Source organism: Lampetra fluviatilis, chromosome 71 (genome assembly GCF_964198595.1).
Source record: "Lampetra fluviatilis chromosome 71, kcLamFluv1.1, whole genome shotgun sequence".
NCBI classification, from domain to species: Eukaryota; Metazoa; Chordata; class Hyperoartia; order Petromyzontiformes; family Petromyzontidae; genus Lampetra; species Lampetra fluviatilis.
In genome coordinates, this window is record NC_136345.1 from 922,687 (window position 1) to 940,884 (window position 18,198).

Here is an 18,198-nt window from a genome sequence, read left to right on the forward strand (position 1 = left end):
AGGAGCGATGCTCACGTCGAGGTCCGCATCCGCTCCGTCTCCCGTGAGCAAGGACTATATAAGGTGATGCACACAGGCACACGGGGAGAGTGTAACCAGCGAAGACTGAAGATGGAGAGGAAGAGATAGGGCCCTGTGGTACCCAGTCCCGCTGTCCTGTAGGGACCGGGACTCTGTGTAACCCAGAGGCAGAGTGTAGGGTGATCATGCAGTGTGAGCATGCAGTATGTGTAGCCAGAGGCATAGGGTGTACACGAGACGAGTGATGCGTGTGTAGCCAGAGGCATAGGGTCTACACGAGACGAGTGATGCGTGTGTAGCCAGAGGCATAGGGTCTACACGAGATAAGTGAAGTGTGTTACCCGTCAAGGAGTTTCCTGCCGTCATTTCCAATACTTCAACTGGCGTCAGAAGTGAAACAGTCTTCCAAGCATGGATACAAGGAAGACCCGTCGGACCCACGGGATTGACCGCGAGGATAACCTTGACGACTCGAGCCAGCTGGCATCGGGGGGTGACGACGAAGAATTGCCCACGCTGCAGGATCCGCCGACGGCGCCGGGCGAGCGACTGGGGACCGATGCCGTGCTCCGCGAGGTGCACTCCCGTCTGGCAGAGCTGCTGCTCGCCGCCGCGTCCATCCTGGCGGAAATCAGCTCGTCGGCAGGAGCGGGGACGGCGGCGGACATTCTACAGGGTCGCCCCGCAGATTCCCACCAAAATGACTTGGCGATTCCCGCCATTTCATCTGCGCCGACTTTTGGCGGGAACGGCGACCGCCACGTGGCGGCGGTTCTCCAAGCGCGCCCGCTTACGTCATCAACGCGCGCTGCGGACCGCCATCAGACACCCGCCACTGGGGCCGCCATCTTACACACCGACGGGGCGGCGGAAAGGAACCACGAGGCATAGGACGACTTCATTTTTCAACAGCGCCTTCCCACATTGTCAGCCTTCAAGGCGGAAGGCGGGGACTGGGGCCAATTTCAGCGCAGGTTTTTGGCGCATCAGGAGATGTCCGCCTGGTCCGACGCTACGGCGCTGCGGGCACTGCCTGCTATGTTGGACGACAACGCGCTCGCGGCCTTCACGTCCGCATGGAGGTCGGACCGCTCCACGCTTAAGGCAGCGCTGGGTCTCATGGCCAAGGTCTACGGACCTCCCTCTGCGTGTCGCCATCATTTTTATGCAAGGCGGAAGGCGGACACGGAGACCGCGCTCGCCTATCGCACGGCATTGCTGGCTCTCGCCGATGCCGCATTCCCTCGTATGGACGAGGAGGGCCAAGATGCGATGGTTTTGGAGCAGCTGCTTAAGTTGGCGCAGGACCTGGGGGTCCCCATCAACACGGCCGACGAGATCAATATTTCTTCCTTGCGGGTCGCTACGAGTATACAAGCGCACGAGGTCCTTCAACACAAACAGGGGGTCGTCTGCAACGCTGCCGTGGCCTCAGCTCCGGGTCCGGTGGTCACCGAACCCCAAGTCGTCAGCCCACGAGAGGAGGCGTTCACCGCGGGACGACCAGGGGACTGGAGGTCGGGGGATTGTTCGCCTCTGCGATCGGCCCGCAAGCTGGAGCAGCCGAGATCTCCGACGACCCTCATCACGTGTTATAACTGCGGCCTCCGGGGCCACGTGGCGTCCGGTTGCCGCGCTCCATGTCAGCGCGCCATGGGATCTCGGCTGGACGACGACCAAGGCCCCAAGTCATCCCTACAAACCCCGGCAAGTCGCGGCACCTCACATGCTCGGCCTACATACTCGACACGCATGGGCCGTCGCGGTGCGGCGGAGGAGGGCCGGTTAGGGTTCGGGGATTCGGTTCGGCGAGGGGGGTTCGGCCGGGACCGGGGAGACATTGAATGGTCGGAGTTGGGGCACAGAATTGTGGCTGCTTCAGCGGGTTCATCCGTCGTTACAGGATCGATTGATGGGGTCGAGGTCAGGGTGTTAGTGGACACGGGGGCGTCGGCGACTATTATATCGGACCTCATTTACAACATTCTCCCCGTCCAATGCCGTCCGCTGCTCCCAGTGGATGTGCCATTTTACGCCGCTAATGGGGGATCGTTGGGCATTATTGGTCAGATTAGGGCGTCCATTTGCATTGGAGATATCAAATTGTCGGGACCCGTTTTCGTTTCGTCTTCTTTGGCGGTTCCTTGTCTATTGGGCACTGATTTTTTGGCTAAAATGCCCATTAAAATTCTCATTGATCAGCGTTGCATTGAACTACCATCGGGTCGCCGTATTTCATTTTTGACGAACCCTACTGAAATTCGGACGGCGTGCGCTACGATACAAGCGTTGGCGACACAGACCGTGCACGTGCCCCTGGGTTCACAGATGTTAATTCCCCTCCGGTTGCGGAAACCATGGGTGGGGGGGACTTCGGAACAAGGCATGCTTTTGGGTCCTTCTAACAGGGCTGTCGGGGGTGTCGATTTGTCGGTGGCTCACACTTTGGTTCGGGCTGACAAGGATCCGTTTGTGATGGTTTTAAACGCTGGGTCGCGGCCAGCCGTCATTCAGCAGGGCACCGTGCTAGCTCACGCGGCACGGGTCCCTGCGGATGAGCGGCTGGTTGCGCAGGTTGATCCGAGCCCCACGCAGAACATTGAACCGAGGGAGGACCTTGAATGGGTCCATTCGCTGTGCGCGGACTCGGACGATTTGTCAGCGGTACAGTTGGGTGCGCTGCGCGAGTTGCTAATGGAATTTTCGAGTTGCTAATGGAATTTTCGGATGTGTTCAGTAAACATAAGTATGACATTGGGTGCACGGATTTGTTACGCCACCACATTGAAACGGGCGATGCGGCACCGGTCAGGCTGAATCCCTTCCGACTGAGTCCTGCGGAGAAGGAACATGTTCAGTCGGCCGTTAACGATATGCTAGAAGCCGACATTATTTCGCCTTCCTCCAGTCCTTGGGGAGCACCTATTGTGCTGGTTAAGAAGCAGGACGGGTCCTTGCGATTTTGCGTAGATTTCCGTCGCCTGAATAAGATCTCTGTGGCTGACGCGTATCCGCTCCCCAGGATGGACGAGTCCCTCGATGCATTGTCTGGTGCGCGATATTTTTCGACTCTTGATTTATTATCGGGATTCTGGCAGTTGCCACTCGACGAAGAGTCTAAACCTAAGACAGCATTTCGGACTCCAGGGGGCCTGTTCCAGTTTAACCGGTTACCCATGGGACTTCACTCATCTCCAGCGACGTTTCAGCGCCTTATGGAGTTGGTTTTGTCGGGCTTGCAATGGGATACATGCTTGATTTACCTTGACGATGTCATTGTTTTCAGTAAAACGTTTGAGGAACACCTCCAGCGATTGAGAGGGGTGTTCTTACGAATGCGATCGGCTAAATTAAAATTTAAACCGGCCAAATGCCACCTTTTTCGTAAGTCCGTTAGATACTTGGGTCACATTGTCGACTCTTCGGGGATTTCTACCGATCCCGCGAAGACGGACTGTGTCAGTTCATGGCCGACACCCACGTCAGTTTCGGACGTGCGCAGTTTCATCGGTTTTGCTTCTTATTACCGCCGATTCATTGAGCACTTCGCCACTATTGCAAAACCCTTGCACGCTCTAACGGCGAAAGGAGTGAAGTTCCGATGGGGACCGGAGGAGGAGGCCGCGTTCTGCTCCCTCCGGGACGCCTTGGTGGGTGCCCCACCCTTGCGCTATCCGGATTTTGCGAGTCCCTTCTTGCTAGATACGGATGCTAGCGACACGGGCATTGGGGGGGGGGTGCTATCCCAAGTCGTTGGGGGAGTCGAAAGGGTGGTCGCTTATGGTAGCAGGGTGTTGTCACCGGCGGAGCAGTGCTACTGCGTCACCCGTCGCGAGCTGCTTGCCATTGTTTTTTTTGTACAACAATTCAGACCGTATCTCTATGGTCATCACTTTACGGTCCGGACGGACCACGCGGCGCTACAGTATTCATTGAGGGTCGCCCAACCCTCGGGCCAATTGTCACGGTGGTTGGAAGTCCTCCAGGACTATCAGTTCACGACTACATACCGTAAGGGGTTGCGACACACAAATGCCGATGCCCTGTCGCGATTGTTGCCTTGTCATAAATGTGCGTGTCTATCGGGATCGGCGCGCTGTAAACCGCCGGTTGTGGAAGATATGGGGGCATTGGCTGCGACCACGGGCGCACCAATCGGGGATGTCCCCGCTACCTCTCAGGGTCAGGACTCGCTGCTCTCACTGTCGCTGAGCGAGTGGGGCCGTCTCCAAATGGCGGACAGCTCCCTGCTAGCATTGCGCCGCAGGGTGGGGGGTCCCAAAGAGGACCAGGAGCGAACTGGCTCCTACGTACTTAAGCAAGGCATGTTAATGAGATGGGACAGTTTGTCCCGGCGGCACGCACTTGTGGTGCCTTCCGCTGTGAGGGGGAAAGTTGTCTTGGCCGCACACGAACGCCTCTTGCATTTGGGAGTAAACAAAACGCTTGCCCTGCTTCAGCGTGACTATTATTGGCCGGGGATGGGGAGTGACGTGGTGAATATTCTGAAGGGATGCGTTGAGTGCGCCAGACGGAAACCACCGCCCGTGGCAGCTAATCCACTGCTGCAATCTATTCAAGTCTCGCGCACTAACGAGCTCGTTGCGCTCGATATTCTGGGGCCTTTTCCAGTCACGCCTAGGGGTAATAAGTACCTGTTGGCGGGGGTCTAATATTTTACCCGGTGGCCTATGGCGTGGCCACTCGCCAACCAGTCGGCGGCGGCTGTGACGGACGCCTTTGTCCAGGGCTACGTCCTGGACAAGGGGGTTCCCGAACGCTTGCTGACCGACCAAGGGAAAAAATTTTCAAGAAAATTGCTGCAAGAGGTGTGCGATCTGTTGGGTACTAAGAAGGTGCGTACCTCCCCGTACCACCCGCAGACGGACGGGATGGTGGAGAGACTCCACAAGACCTTGACTTCTATGCTGTGCCAGCGGGTGTGTGAGGCACATGTTGATTGGGACCTGCAGGTCCCGGGGGTCCTCGCTGCGTATAGAATGGCCCCCCATGCAGCGACGGGATTTTCCCCATTCTATCTGATGTACGGTCGGGAAGCCGACCCGCCCATGGAAACGCAGCTTGGCCTGTCCGCACCACGAACTAATTCAAAATTGGCAGAACATATTACATTTAATATTCATAAGCTGACAGAGGCAAGGGAGGCCGCACGGCTTAATTCGCGGGCTCGCCAAATTGCAAACGAGCGGTTGCGTGCACGGAAGGTGTCCGTGCACGACTGGAAACCAGGTGACAGGGCCTGGCTGCATTGCCCTCAGGCACCTTTGGCTACGTCGCCTAAATTGTTGAAGCCATGGCGGGGACCCGTGGAGGTCGTGCGTGTTGCACGCCCCCAGTGCGTTCAGATAAAATGGGGAAAGCGACGGTGGTACGTCCACCCCTCCCGACTGAAACCGTTGTCGCCTCCATATGGCCTCCCCTTGTGTCGTGAGGGCCGAGCATGTGACGTGACCGACGACCCAAAGGGGGAAATGTCTCTGCCTGATCCTCACATGTTTCCGCCTGATCTCCTCCCAGGTGTCTCGGAACTGACAGCTGCCGACCATCGGTGGCCGGATCTTCGCGGCGGGGCCGGTCCTTTCAGGCCCGATCCGCGCCGTCTAGAGCAGCCGGAGCCACCGGACGGTCGTCAGCGTCCCGTCCCATATGACGGACCGGCCAGACGGACTCGCGCCAGGTCGCGCTACTTTTTATGACCTACCACGTGAGGAGTCGAGGAAGCTGGAGCGCCTCGTCACTGCGTTAGTCACAGAGACGCTGGGCGCGTTCATTTTCTGGAAATCGCTTTTATTGTGTTGTTCGTCGGGCTGTACATAGCTTCTTATCGAGGTGTTGTGTGTGTTGTTGTTGACTTTTCTTGTGTTAGTTGTCAATTTGTATATAGGTTGCTGTTGTGTTGTTGTTGTTGCGTTACGGGGCACACTGGGGGGTGGGGTTTTGTTGTGTTGACGTTGTGTTGTGTTGTTGGTTAGCAGCCGGGCCGGCTGCGAGCTATGTGGGAGGGGGTGATGTAGTGGTGATACGCGCTGGGGTAGGGATCGGGTGCCAGCGCATAGTGATTGGCTGTGTGTGTGGTGACGCGCGCTGACGGTGAAGGATCAGGGGTCAGCGCGGGGTCGTGGGTTATGTGGTGCTGATTGGCTGTGTGCCGGTGACGCGCTTGAGAGGGAGTGATCGGGTGGCAGCGCGGCGTGATTGGTTGGGTAGTGGAAACACGCGCTGGGGGAAAACGGATCGTAGAAATAGCGCGTCGTGATTGGTTAACTAAGGAGCGATGCTCACGTCGAGGTCCGCATCCGCTCCGTCTCCCGTGAGCAGGGACTATATAAGGTGATGCACACAGGCACACGGGGAGAGTGTAACCAGCGAAGACTGAAGACGGAGAGGAAGAGATAGGGCCCTGTGGTACCCAGTCCCGCTGTCCTGTAGGGACCGGGACTCTGTGTAACCCAGAGGCGGAGTGTAGGGTGAGCATGCAGTGTGAGCATGCAGTATGTGTAGCCAGAGGCATAGGGTGTACACGAGACGAGTGATGCGTGTGTAGCCAGAGGCATAGGGTCTACACGAGACGAGTGATGCGTGTGTAGCCAGAGGCATAGGGTCTACACGAGATAAGTGAAGTGTGTAGCCAGAGGCATAGAGTCTACACGAGCTAAGTGAAGTGTGTAGCCAGAGGCATAGAGTCTACACGAGCTAAGTGAAGTGTGTAGCCAGAGGCGTAGAGTCTACACGAGCTAAGTGAAGTGTGCAGTCAGAGGAATAGAGGTCACACGTTGTAACGTTGTATCGAGACAGTAGTCAGAAGAATAGAGACCACACGTTGTATCGTGACAAGTCAAGATTTAATAAAAAGTGTGTTACCCGTCAAGGAGTTTCCTGCCGTCATTTCCAATACTTCACATGTGTAAGCCACGATACCACACCTTTGCAGTGCAAGGCATGCATAGCCACCAGCACCCAGCTCACCCATACTCACCATCAACTCCTTCTCGTGCTTATGCTCCCGATCGAGCACAGCATGACTATAGAAGAGATCCAGAGCTTGATCCATGCACTCCTCGTGGTGCCGGTGGAGCTGCGATATTTTCAGAGGAAATTTGACTTCGATGACCTCCATCTTCCGCAGGTAGAGTTCCTTGGCATCCTCCACTGCCTGCAGGTTGGCGAGCTGCACCACTTGTACCCGTGTGTTCTCGATGCAGACCATGTCACCAGAACGCTGAGCCGCAACGTACAGCTCTGCAACCTGCAGGAACACTGATACATCATCATCATCAGCTGTGATCGATCCACTGCAGTCACCACCTTTCACGGTCCTGCTATATAACTCCTATCAGCATATTAACCGACTCATTGCTCCATATCCTCGATGGACGGTCCTCTCAGACACGTTCCATTTCATAGCCACCACCCCACTATTCTTGATCATCGACCATCCTTCCTTCTCGGCATTGTCCTGCCCAAGCTCGCTTACTTATGTTATTAACGTGATCTCTCTAACTTGTGTATGTGTGATTAGGCCTTGACTTGCATTCAGCATGGCGGCTATCGCAGGATAAGATTGCCTGGTGGCGACTCTTGAGGACTGCTACACCCCAAGGTGCATGCACATGATGATGATGATGATGGTATCCTAAATGGAGAAGAACCAACAGGAGAGGCACAAGGCCCCATGAAAAAGAGCCAGCTTAATGCTGATACTCCAAATCCAGCAAGGGACCTCAGGTGTCGCAATAGGTCAGTGTGACAAGGAGATAATTTGTTAACCAGACCAAAGACGTCTCCGTCACATGCAGAGCTCTGAACTACGATTGGGTTTGGTTGAAAAATCGTGTTTGTTCGATGTAAGAGGCTGTCCACCATCCTTAAATAGAGGTGCCAATCTATCTGGCAACAAAACTGACACCTCTTTTTTTACAAGGAGTCACGTTTGCATAGACCACAATACCTGCAGCCATAATGCAAAAAAAAACATAACTCTGATAATATATGCACTGTCCTTGAAGTTGATTGGTCCACACCCGAAACAGCTTTCCTTAGAGCCTAGTCTCACATGGGTTGGATCAGATGACGCCAAAAGGCGCACAACTCAAAGACAATGCACCATCAGAGTATGAGAGCTCGAGGTAAGCATTTACACCATTGGAACCTCATTTTCCAGTAAAAAAATATGATAATTGTTTTTTTACCCTTCTATCTGGCAACAAAACTGACACCTTTTTTACAAGGAGTCATGTTTGCATAGACCACAATACCTGCAGCCATAATGCAAACAAAAAACATAACTCTGATAATATATGCACTGTCCTTGAAGTTGATTGGTCTACACCCGAGACAGCTTTCCTTAGAGCCTAGTCTCACATGGGTTGGACCAGATGACGCCAAAAGGCGCACAACTCAAAGACAATGCACCATCAGAGTATGAGAGCTCGGGGTAAGCATTTACACCATTGGAACCTCATTTGCCAGTAAAAAATATGATAATTGGTTTTTTACCCTTCTATCTGGCAACAAAACTAACACCTTTTTTACAAGGAGTCATGTTTGCATAGACCACAATACCTGCAGCCATAATGCAAACAAAAAACATAACTCTGATAATATATGCACTGTCCTTGAAGTTGATTGGTCCACACCCGAGACAGCTTTCCTTAGAGCCTAGTCTCACATGGGTTGGACCAGATGACGCCAAAAGGCGCACAACTCAAAGACAATGCACCATCAGAGTATGAGAGCTCGGGGTAAGCATTTACACCATTGAAACCTCATTTGCCAGTAAAAAATATGATAATTGGTTTTTTACCCTTCTATCTGGCAACAAAACTGACACCTTTTTTTACAAGCAGTCATGTTTGCATAGACCACAATACCTGCAGCCATAATGCAGACAAAAAACATAACTCTGATAATATATGCACTGTCCATGAAGTTGATTGGTCCACACCCGAGATAGCTTTCCTTAGAGCCTAGTCTCACATGGGTTGGACCAGATGACGCCAAAAGGCGCACAACTCAAAGACAATTGTTTGGCGATACACCCCTAAACAACGAAGCAAGCATCACACATACACACACAAGTTAATCACACACCGTCAAACACACACATAGTACACCCCGTAGACAACGAAGCTAAGCTTCACACAGTCACACATCCACACACATAATACCCCCTAGACAACGAAGACAAGCATTACATCACATACAAATCAATCACACATAATCCACCCCCGTAGACAATGAAAGAGCATTTTATCACACACGATTGATCACATTACACTTAAACTAAATTAACATCACTTAACATTAATTACACACACACGTTTAATTATTGTATTAATATTGCATACATTTGCATAATTAAGTCATTTGCATACATTTGTAGTGACATCGCGGGATGTCACTGTGTAATGCGGGCCCTAGAGAGGCACGGCATGCGGTGTATTGACATCACGGACACCACTCGGATGTGGGTGCAATACTGGCCCTAGAGGGGCTCGGTCAGCGCTGATTGATAGCGCTGGATGCCATGACGCTTGGCGTGGAATGCCAGCCCTAGAGGATCGGGTGTGAGAGTGCTGGCTGTAGGGAAGAGGTTACTGAGGGCTATGCACTCTGGTTGACCCGGGAGGACACGTGACCAGTTAAGTCTACAAAGGGGCCCAAAGTGGGGGCTAGGGGTGGTCATGTGGTCCGTGTCCAGATCCTGCTTGAGGGTTCTGGAAGGTGGTTGTGGCCAAGGGCAGAGCCAGCCACGCTGGAGAGAATATAAGCCGAGTCCCCCAGAAGGGCTGGCATTGTTGTTCGTCTTGAAGAAACCTTCGTCTACGTTCTACATTCTACCGGGTCTCCAACACGTGGACCAGGACCCGAGCTGTGGTCCTGGTCCGTCGTAGCTAGTTACGTTGCAATTAGTGTGGTTAGCCTGGTGGTCACCACCATAGCTTGTTATTTTATTAAGGGGAAGTTACTCCGTGTGTTGGTGTTAAATAAATGTGATGCTCCAAGAGTACGTTTGCAACTCAGTTGAACCCACTACACATTCATAAAATTGCAAACATTTTCATGTTTTAGTTTTCTCCAAAATTGCTTAGAATTTTTTACAACACAATACATACAACGTGCTTCAAACATGTTTCTCTGTCTGCTTTTCAATCAACATTGCATTTTAGATAATTTATTCGAAAGACACATGTAACCTACATTTTAGTCTTGCTAAGTCTTAGAAATAATGCAAAATTAAACCGGATTAAACTTGTTTTTAGCAAGTGGTTAACCAGAACTAAACCTTACAAAACTATTTGAACTGATTGAACAGTAACTGGTCCAAGTGTTTTTTGGATAGTTTGAACCGTAACCGATAATTAATTCAGTTTGATTCCCAAGTATAGACCACCAACTCAAAGGATGTGAAAGCTAGGCCATATAGACCACATAGATCTGTCCGTCCAAGCAGGTGATAGTGAATAAAAAAGACCAGATTCATCCTCATTGGGAGTCATCAGTAGCGTTATAGATTTTGACTTTCGTGCAGCAAAAATGTGGTGTTTAATTAGCAAGCTTACGCTGTCCCGTGAGGATGACTCCATCAATGTTCTTGTACTTCACCTCCTGGTGGATGTGGGAGGTGAATTCATTCGCAACCTTGAGGAAGTCAGGCTTCAGATCTCTATCTGGAATGTTCTCCAGCTTGCTTAAGTCTTCTGGGTTGACCGGCATGGGAAACATGAAGCACTTGCGCTTCTGTAAAACAACAATAATAAAACAAATAACGTCTCGTTCTCATACTTGTCTCTCCACACAAAACTTAACCGTATTTTTTTCTTTCACACACCACCCATTGAGAACACAACCTCAGAGTGCATCTCATCAGCAGCAAGGTGGATGTCGGTGTGGATGCGTGCCAGGCATCCGACGGCTCTCCCCCTCCTTGTCTGGTGCCCTTCTCTTTCTCTCATCGTTACATGGGGCCCTCTGAAATGTTTAGTGGTGACTAGGTCTTGTTGAGTCTCCTTATTCCACTAAAAATATCCATAAAAAATCATTGCAAACATGTTGCTTGATAAAAGAGAGAGGAGTTGTGAACGGAGAATAAAGAGAGAGACAGTACCTCCTGCAACTACCTCGTCTCCGACTGAGTGTGTGAGCCGCAACCACACACACACACACACGCCAGGAAGAAGGAGGACACTACATTTGGTGTCAGAAGTGGGGTTCTAAAAACCCACATGTAGTGTTGTCGGGACGAGAATGGTGAGACGGTCATCCCTCCGACTGCCCCGGGACCCAGGATCTCGGTTACATTGGCTGTGGGGCAGCGAAAGAGTCACTGCGGATCGGCGCGACAGCCGGTATGCAGTTGTGGGAGACTGGCTACGCATCTTCGGGACAGCTGCTACGCATCTGCGGGGAGAGCGGCTATGCATGACAAAGTGAACAGCTGCGAACTGATGGCGAGAATGGCTGCACATCGACGGGGAGAGTGAGAGCTGTGCGCCAATGGAGAGAGCGGCTGTGCACATCGATGGGGAGAGCGAGAGCTGCGCTCCGACAGAGAAAACGGCTGTACATCAACGGGAGAGTGGCTGGATGTCAACAGAGAGAGTGAGAGCTGTGCTTAGATGGGGGGAGCAGTGGAGATTTTCCGCTGGCACGCGCAGACCACATGGCATGGCGGAGGACCGCCATGCAGAGAGGAGCGCGGGACGGTACGGAGGACGCATCCCAGGCGACGGCGCAGAGAGGAGTGGCAGTGAAAACCCAGTTGGAGCATCCATCGGAGCGGGAGCAGCAGACTCCGGACGGGGGACCGTGCACATGGTGTGCGCCATTTTGCCCCTGGAGGACCTGCCGTGGCTTGTGGGCGACATTTTGAGAAGAGCGCGCGAATGCACGGAGGAGGTGCAAAGGTTGATGGAGCTGCAAAAAGCTGCTCCAGACCTGGCACGGGAGGCTCGCACAAGATTCCTCCAGAGGGAGAGAATGGAGGCCGAGACGCCTTAAGCCTTTTGGGTGGTGCTGCTGGTGCTGGGATGGGAGGCATACCCGCTCTTGGGTGAGGGGGCGCTCGACCTTTGGGTGGCGGAAAGGTTGCGGGAGCTGCCAAGAAAGCTGAGGATTGACCTGTCCTCGACTGCGGGCACAGAGATTTCATCCTCAATGGTGGCCCGGTAGATACAAGTCTTCAAAGAACACCAGCAACGAGCAAGGTGGGAGGCTGCGACATGGAGTATGGAAGACATGATGGTGGCGGTTGGGTGGCTGGGGGATGCAAGCAAGAGGATCCCCGTGGGGGGACCCACAGCAGGGGCAGTTCCATCTGCCCTGGAAACCCATGTCCAGGTGTCTCATGTGTGGCCGGTCAGGCCACATCGCTGTGGAGTGTTGGGGTGACAGCATAGTCACCGACACCCTCCAACCCATTAGCAACGTCGACCCCAGCCTCACCGGACCCGGGTCTCTGAGGCCTATGGAGACCACCATGTGCGAAGTCTCAGGAACCTGATCCAGACAGCTCGGGAAAACAGGGCAGTGAGGGGCCACGCCCTTGTAGCCGCGGGCTCCTTCTCCTTCATCATGTCTTCTTATCCCTTGGAGTCCTGGAGGTGCAAGACCCTGCTGAGATGGGGGTGACTGGTGCTATGGACCAGGTCGCGTGAGCTACGTCCAGGTATCAGGAGAACTCTCCTTGTGCAAAGTGTTGCCAGTTCACGGACGTAGGCGCACTGGTGAGTAAGGTGTTACTTATTCACAGAGGGGGGCACCGAGTTGTTGAGAAAGGTTGCCGAATTGCGAGATCGGAGGCGTTGCATTTGGTGAGTGCGTTGTTTGTTCGCGGCGGGCACCGCGGTGGTAGCAGGATTGTTGAATTTATTTTCTATTTTTTTTTTCATTTTTGAGTTTGGTTGGGTTAATGTAAGGGGTGTTCCTCCAGATTAGTGGTTTTCTCTGCCTGTACACTGGTTGCGGCTACTGTATTGGCAGCCGAGATGGCTGTTTATTTTTGTATGGAGGGGGGGTAATGTAGTGACGCAGCGCCGACTGCTGTCCAGCAGTGGCAACTGCGGTGGACAGTTAGCACACACGCTGTCGAGCATATACACGGGTGTGCCAGCAGAGCGGAGGAACTGGGGCAAGGCTCATGGAAGACCTCATAGAGAGGCCCCTGGAACCCTCTGGTGGGTTCTAGAAGGGAGGCATGGCTAGGGCGGAGCCAAACCACGCTGAGTAGAATATAAGCAGCAGAGAGCGAGAGCTCCAGGCTGCCGGTTCTGGGAGTGGACTCATCTCGTCGTCTATGTCGTCGTCGCCGCCGCCTTTCTAGCCGCCGCCTTTCTCGCTGCCGCCTTCGCCCGGGCATTATGCGGCCGGACAGTAGTTGGCTGTCTCAGTCGATGGAGTCAGTGCAACGTGGACAGGGTTATGTTTCAGCCGGACTGTACGGCTGCATGGTTGAGAGAGAGGAGGCTGGAGTTGGTGTGAACAGAGAATAAAGAGAGAGATGGTGCCTCCTGCAACTACCTCGTCTCCAACTGAGTGTGTGCGCCGCACACCACACGCACACACACGCCTGGAGGAAGGAGGACACTACACTTGTATACCCAGGAAACCTCAGTGAGTATTTTTTCAGGAGTGTCTTGCCAAGTTGTGGTAGAAGTGGGCGGTGATTGCTTTTTTAGGTGTGCCAGCAGGGCGGAGGAACTGGGGCAAGGCTCATGGAAGACCTCATAGAGAGGCCCCTGGAACCCTCTGGTGGGTTCTAGAAGGGAGGCATGGCTAGGGCGGAGCCAAACCACGCCGAGTAGAATATAAGCAGCAGAGAGCGAGAGCTCCAGGCTGCCGGTTCTGGGAGTGGACTCATCTCGTCGTCTATGTCGTCGTCGCCGCCGCCTTTCTAGCCGCCGCCTTTCTCGCTGCCACCTTCGCCCGGGCATTATGCGGCTGGACAGTAGTTGGCTGTCTCAGTCGATGGAGTCAGTGCAACGTGGACAGGGTTATGTTTCAGCCGGACTGTACGGCTGCATGGTTGAGAGAGAGGAGGCTGGAGTTGGTGTGAACAGAGAATAAAGAGAGAGATGGTGCCTCCTGCAACTACCTCGTCTCCAACTGAGTGTGTGCGCCGCACACCACACGCACACACACGCCTGGAGGAAGGAGGACACTACACTTGTATACCCAGGAAACCTCAGTGAGTATTTTTTCAGGAGTGTCTTGCCAAGTTGTGGTAGAAGTGGGCGGTGATTGCTTTTTTAGGTGTGCCAGCAGGGCGGAGGAACTGGGGCAAGGCTCATGGAAGACCTCATAGAGAGGCTCCTGGAACCCTCTGGTGGATTCTAGAAAGGAGGCATGGCTAGGGCGGAGCCAAACCACGCCGAGTAGAATATAAGCAGCAGAGAGCGAGAGCTCCAGGCTGCCGGTTCTGGGAGTGGACTCATCTCGTCGTCTATGTCGTCGTCGCCGCCGCCTTTCTAGCAACGCCTTTCTCGCTGCCGCCTTCGCCCGGGCATTATGCGGCCAGACAGTAATTGGCTGTCTCAGTCGATGGAGTCAGTGCAACGTGGACAGGGTTATGTCTCAGCCGGACTGTACGGCTGCATGGTTGAGAGAGAGGAGGCTGGAGTTGGTGTGAACAGAGAATAAAGAGAGAGATGGTGCCTCCTGCAACTACCTCGTCTCCGACTGAGTGTGTGCGCCGCACACCACACGCACACACACGCCTGGAGGAAGGAGGACACTACACTTGTATACCCAGGAAACCTCAGTGAGTATTTTTTCAGGAGTGTCTTGCCAAGTTGTGGTAGAAGTGGGCGGTGATTGCTTTTTAGTTAAAAATTTGAGTAAATTTAAAAAAATTGGCAAATTTGGACCATGATGCCAGCGTACAATGACATACACTTCAAGATAACGTCACACAGCCTTTAACGTCTGCTGTGAAGTAGATGGCACATATTTTTAAGGTTCATACACCAAAATAATTTATTATGGTGACTGCTGAAATCGAAATATGAGCATCTGCAACAAGTGGTGAAAGCGATACCACTCTGCCAGGGGCCGGCAACCTGGAGCCGCATGCAGCTCTTTAAGGACTGCTTCGTGGCATTATGTATTAAGGACCTCCATCTTATATTCATATACATTGCGGCTCTTGAAATATTAAAAAACATGTTCTCTTGATATTTTGGTTGCTGACCCCTGCACTAGGCCATGTCACTGTCCCTTCGATAGGCTGTTTGCTGACAATGCATTCATTGATTAAAAAAAAAAACAGAATGGTGGAAAATTTCATGGTGTTGCAGACAGATCTAGACTGTCTAGTGGAGTCAACTCATATGAGCAAACTGAGAATAAATGTATCTGCGTTTTTGCATCAAATGTATATATTTTGAATACACCCGAGAAGGCAATGTGGTGTATAAACTTAAGAGGTTACATACTTAGTGGTCACTCTTTTAATGACTTGCTCGGGGGTAAATATTGAATTGATTAAAAAAAGAAAATCTGATAATGAGGCACTCCCTCCAGTGCTGTTCCACATCCCGATACCTCATCAGAGGGTCCTCAAGGAAATTAAAATAGTGCAGTAATGAGTGGCAAGAGTTGTACATTATCTAGGAAACCAGTGATAACATGTTGCTAAATAAACTTAAGTAGGAATAACTGTAGAGCAGGTTCAAGGAAAGCCAGACTCAAATATATTTGTATATCGAGTCTTAATAAAGGACTTCAAACACTTAAATATGTGCATTCTACAGCTTTCTTACATTAGTAGAATGGGAAAATACAAACATTAAAAATTCATTAAATGATTATGTAAGTATTCTACAGCCCATGAGTGAACTGAGATCCCCTATAATCTTAAAAGGTAATAACTTTTTTTACAAGTGAATTTGTATTATTATTACATTTGTAGAGGAGTAATATGGGGACGTGACGTCGTGTGTGCCTTCCAGTGCGATGACGGAACGTGACGTCATGCGTGCTGGGCGGCTCGATGACGTCACATCTCCTAGAGTATTTAAGGGAGACCCCGTGACGAAAGCGGGGTCACTGTGGGAACGGGTAGAGTACGAAGGGTGAAGAGGGAACCAGGGGTAGAGAGGGTCCGAGTAGTGAGTCTCTCTCTCTGGGTCCGACCAGAGAGAGAGATGCTCTCTCTCTGGTCGGTGGAGTTGGCAGAGTCCCCGATCCGACACGAGAGAGAGACCGGAGCTAGCCAGGCAGGGACCAGGACTCAGTGTAGGACCCCTAGCAACTGGGAGTTGTGTACCCTTGTGTGTTATTGTTAACCAGTAATAAACCCTTGGCGAAAGCCCATATGTAACGGGCGTATGTGACGCAGGAGAAGTTGATGGACGCAACACGTATTTATTACAATTTAATTCAATACAGCAGAGTAACGACTCTAACACTCGAAGAGGTATCGGCCTCTTCACCCGGTCTATTAGAGGAAGTGTTCCCCAGCTAACGCTCCCCGTTAACTCCTTACGTCCCTCTATCCCAGACCTTCCCCAAATGTAGGCTAGCTAACCTGGCCCAGCTTCGGCGCAGGTTCTGACCCTCAGCCACACGAGTCTGGCCCTTACAAGGACATCAGACCTCGCTGCTCTGAGGTCGCCCACTGGCTTGCCCTGCTCGGCTCTGACAAGAACAGCGAGTCAGGGTAGTTCCAGGTCTAGCTAGCTGGCCTTCAGTCTTCACTGGCTCTTCATCTTGATCTGTACCCAACGACTGCCTCGAGCTCTCTCGCTCTCCACCTTATATACCAACATGCCCTCGAGGGGCGGGGCTGTGTGGGATCCCAGCCTCCCCCCCATACAGCCCCCCAGGGTGGTAACCGTTTGCGGACGTGGATGGAGACACCCCAGTGTAACTGCCCGTTTCTCCCCGTTACATAACACCTCTACATCACCCCCCCCCCCCCCCTGCATCGCTCGCAGCCGGCTCGGCTGCAACAACATTTTCCACTAAAGAATACAACAAAACCAGAACCGTGTGTGTGCCTCATAACAACAACAATAACACAACAATAACAACAACAACCGAACGCCCCAATAAATAACCCAACCCACCAACATACTCAACATCATGAACATATATACAACATTGATGAAAAAGGAATTAAAACGACATTACCCCCTCCACATGACCCGTGCCCGCGACCCGACATGCCCGACGTGGGGAGAAGCGGGACATCTGGACAGTCAAGGGGGCCGCCCTGACACGGGCAACCTGGTGGATCCGGTCATTTGTTACGAAAAGTGGCGTGATTTAGCGCGAGTCCGCTTGGCCAGTCCATCGTACGGGACATGGCATGGTTGTCCGACGGGTGGGGCTGGTAGCCCTTGAAGGCCCGAACCGGGTCCCCCGGTTCTGCACGTGTCCCGGGGATCCAGCTGCTGACATTCGGAGGCCGTCAATTCTGGGGCATCTGGAAGCGGAACAGTCTGTGGCATGTGAGGATCAGGCGGCGGCACCTCATTCCCCGAGTCAACGGACACATCACATGCTCGGCCATTTTGACATGTAGGGAAGGTATGTGGTGCAGTGAAAGGTTTCAGTCATAAAGATAGGGCCGGTACTGGCAAACAAAATGGACGATCGCCAGCAACTCCCGGCGAGTGACGCAATAACGAGTTTCAGTGGGGGATAACACCCTGCTGCCATACGCCACAACCCGTTCAATGCCATTTTTACGTTGAGACAGAACAGCACCGATGCCGGTGTCGCTAGCGTCTGTTTCAAGGATGAAAGACTGTGAGAAATCCGGGTAGTCAAGCGTCGGTGCGGTAGCCAATTGATCGCGGAGGGACTGGAAGGCCAGTTCCTCCTCCAATCCCCATCTGAACCTCTGATTCTTGCCCGTCAAGACATGCAGAGGCTTTGCCAGCGTGGCGAAATTCTGAACGAACCGACGATAATAAGACTCACAGACAATGAACCGTCGCACGTCACCTACGGAAGTGGGCGTCGGCCACTCACGGACACAAGAAGTCTTGTCCGGGTCAGTGGAGACACCGCCAGAGCTGACGATATGGCCAAGGTAACGGACAGAATGCTGTAACAAATGACACTTTTTGGGCTTAAACTTGAGATCGCGGAACGCATTCTTTGAAAAACAGCCTTCAACCATTGAAGGTGTTCTTCGAAAGTGCGACTAAA

General features: G+C 52.5%; 1 protein-coding gene across 1 annotated transcript in view; it reads right to left on the reverse strand.

Moving 5' to 3' along the window:
• Window positions 1-18,198, reverse strand: part of LOC144952999 (guanylate-binding protein 2-like) — a 96,791-nt gene that overhangs the window by 21,007 nt on the left and 57,586 nt on the right. The window contains exons 10-11 of the mRNA XM_078883483.1: window positions 10,605-10,782; window positions 7,019-7,299 (exon numbers count right to left, since the gene is read on the reverse strand). Coding sequence (XP_078739609.1) covers window positions 7,019-7,299; window positions 10,605-10,782 — 459 coding nt within the window. The remainder of the gene's footprint in view (window positions 1-7,018; window positions 7,300-10,604; window positions 10,783-18,198) is intronic.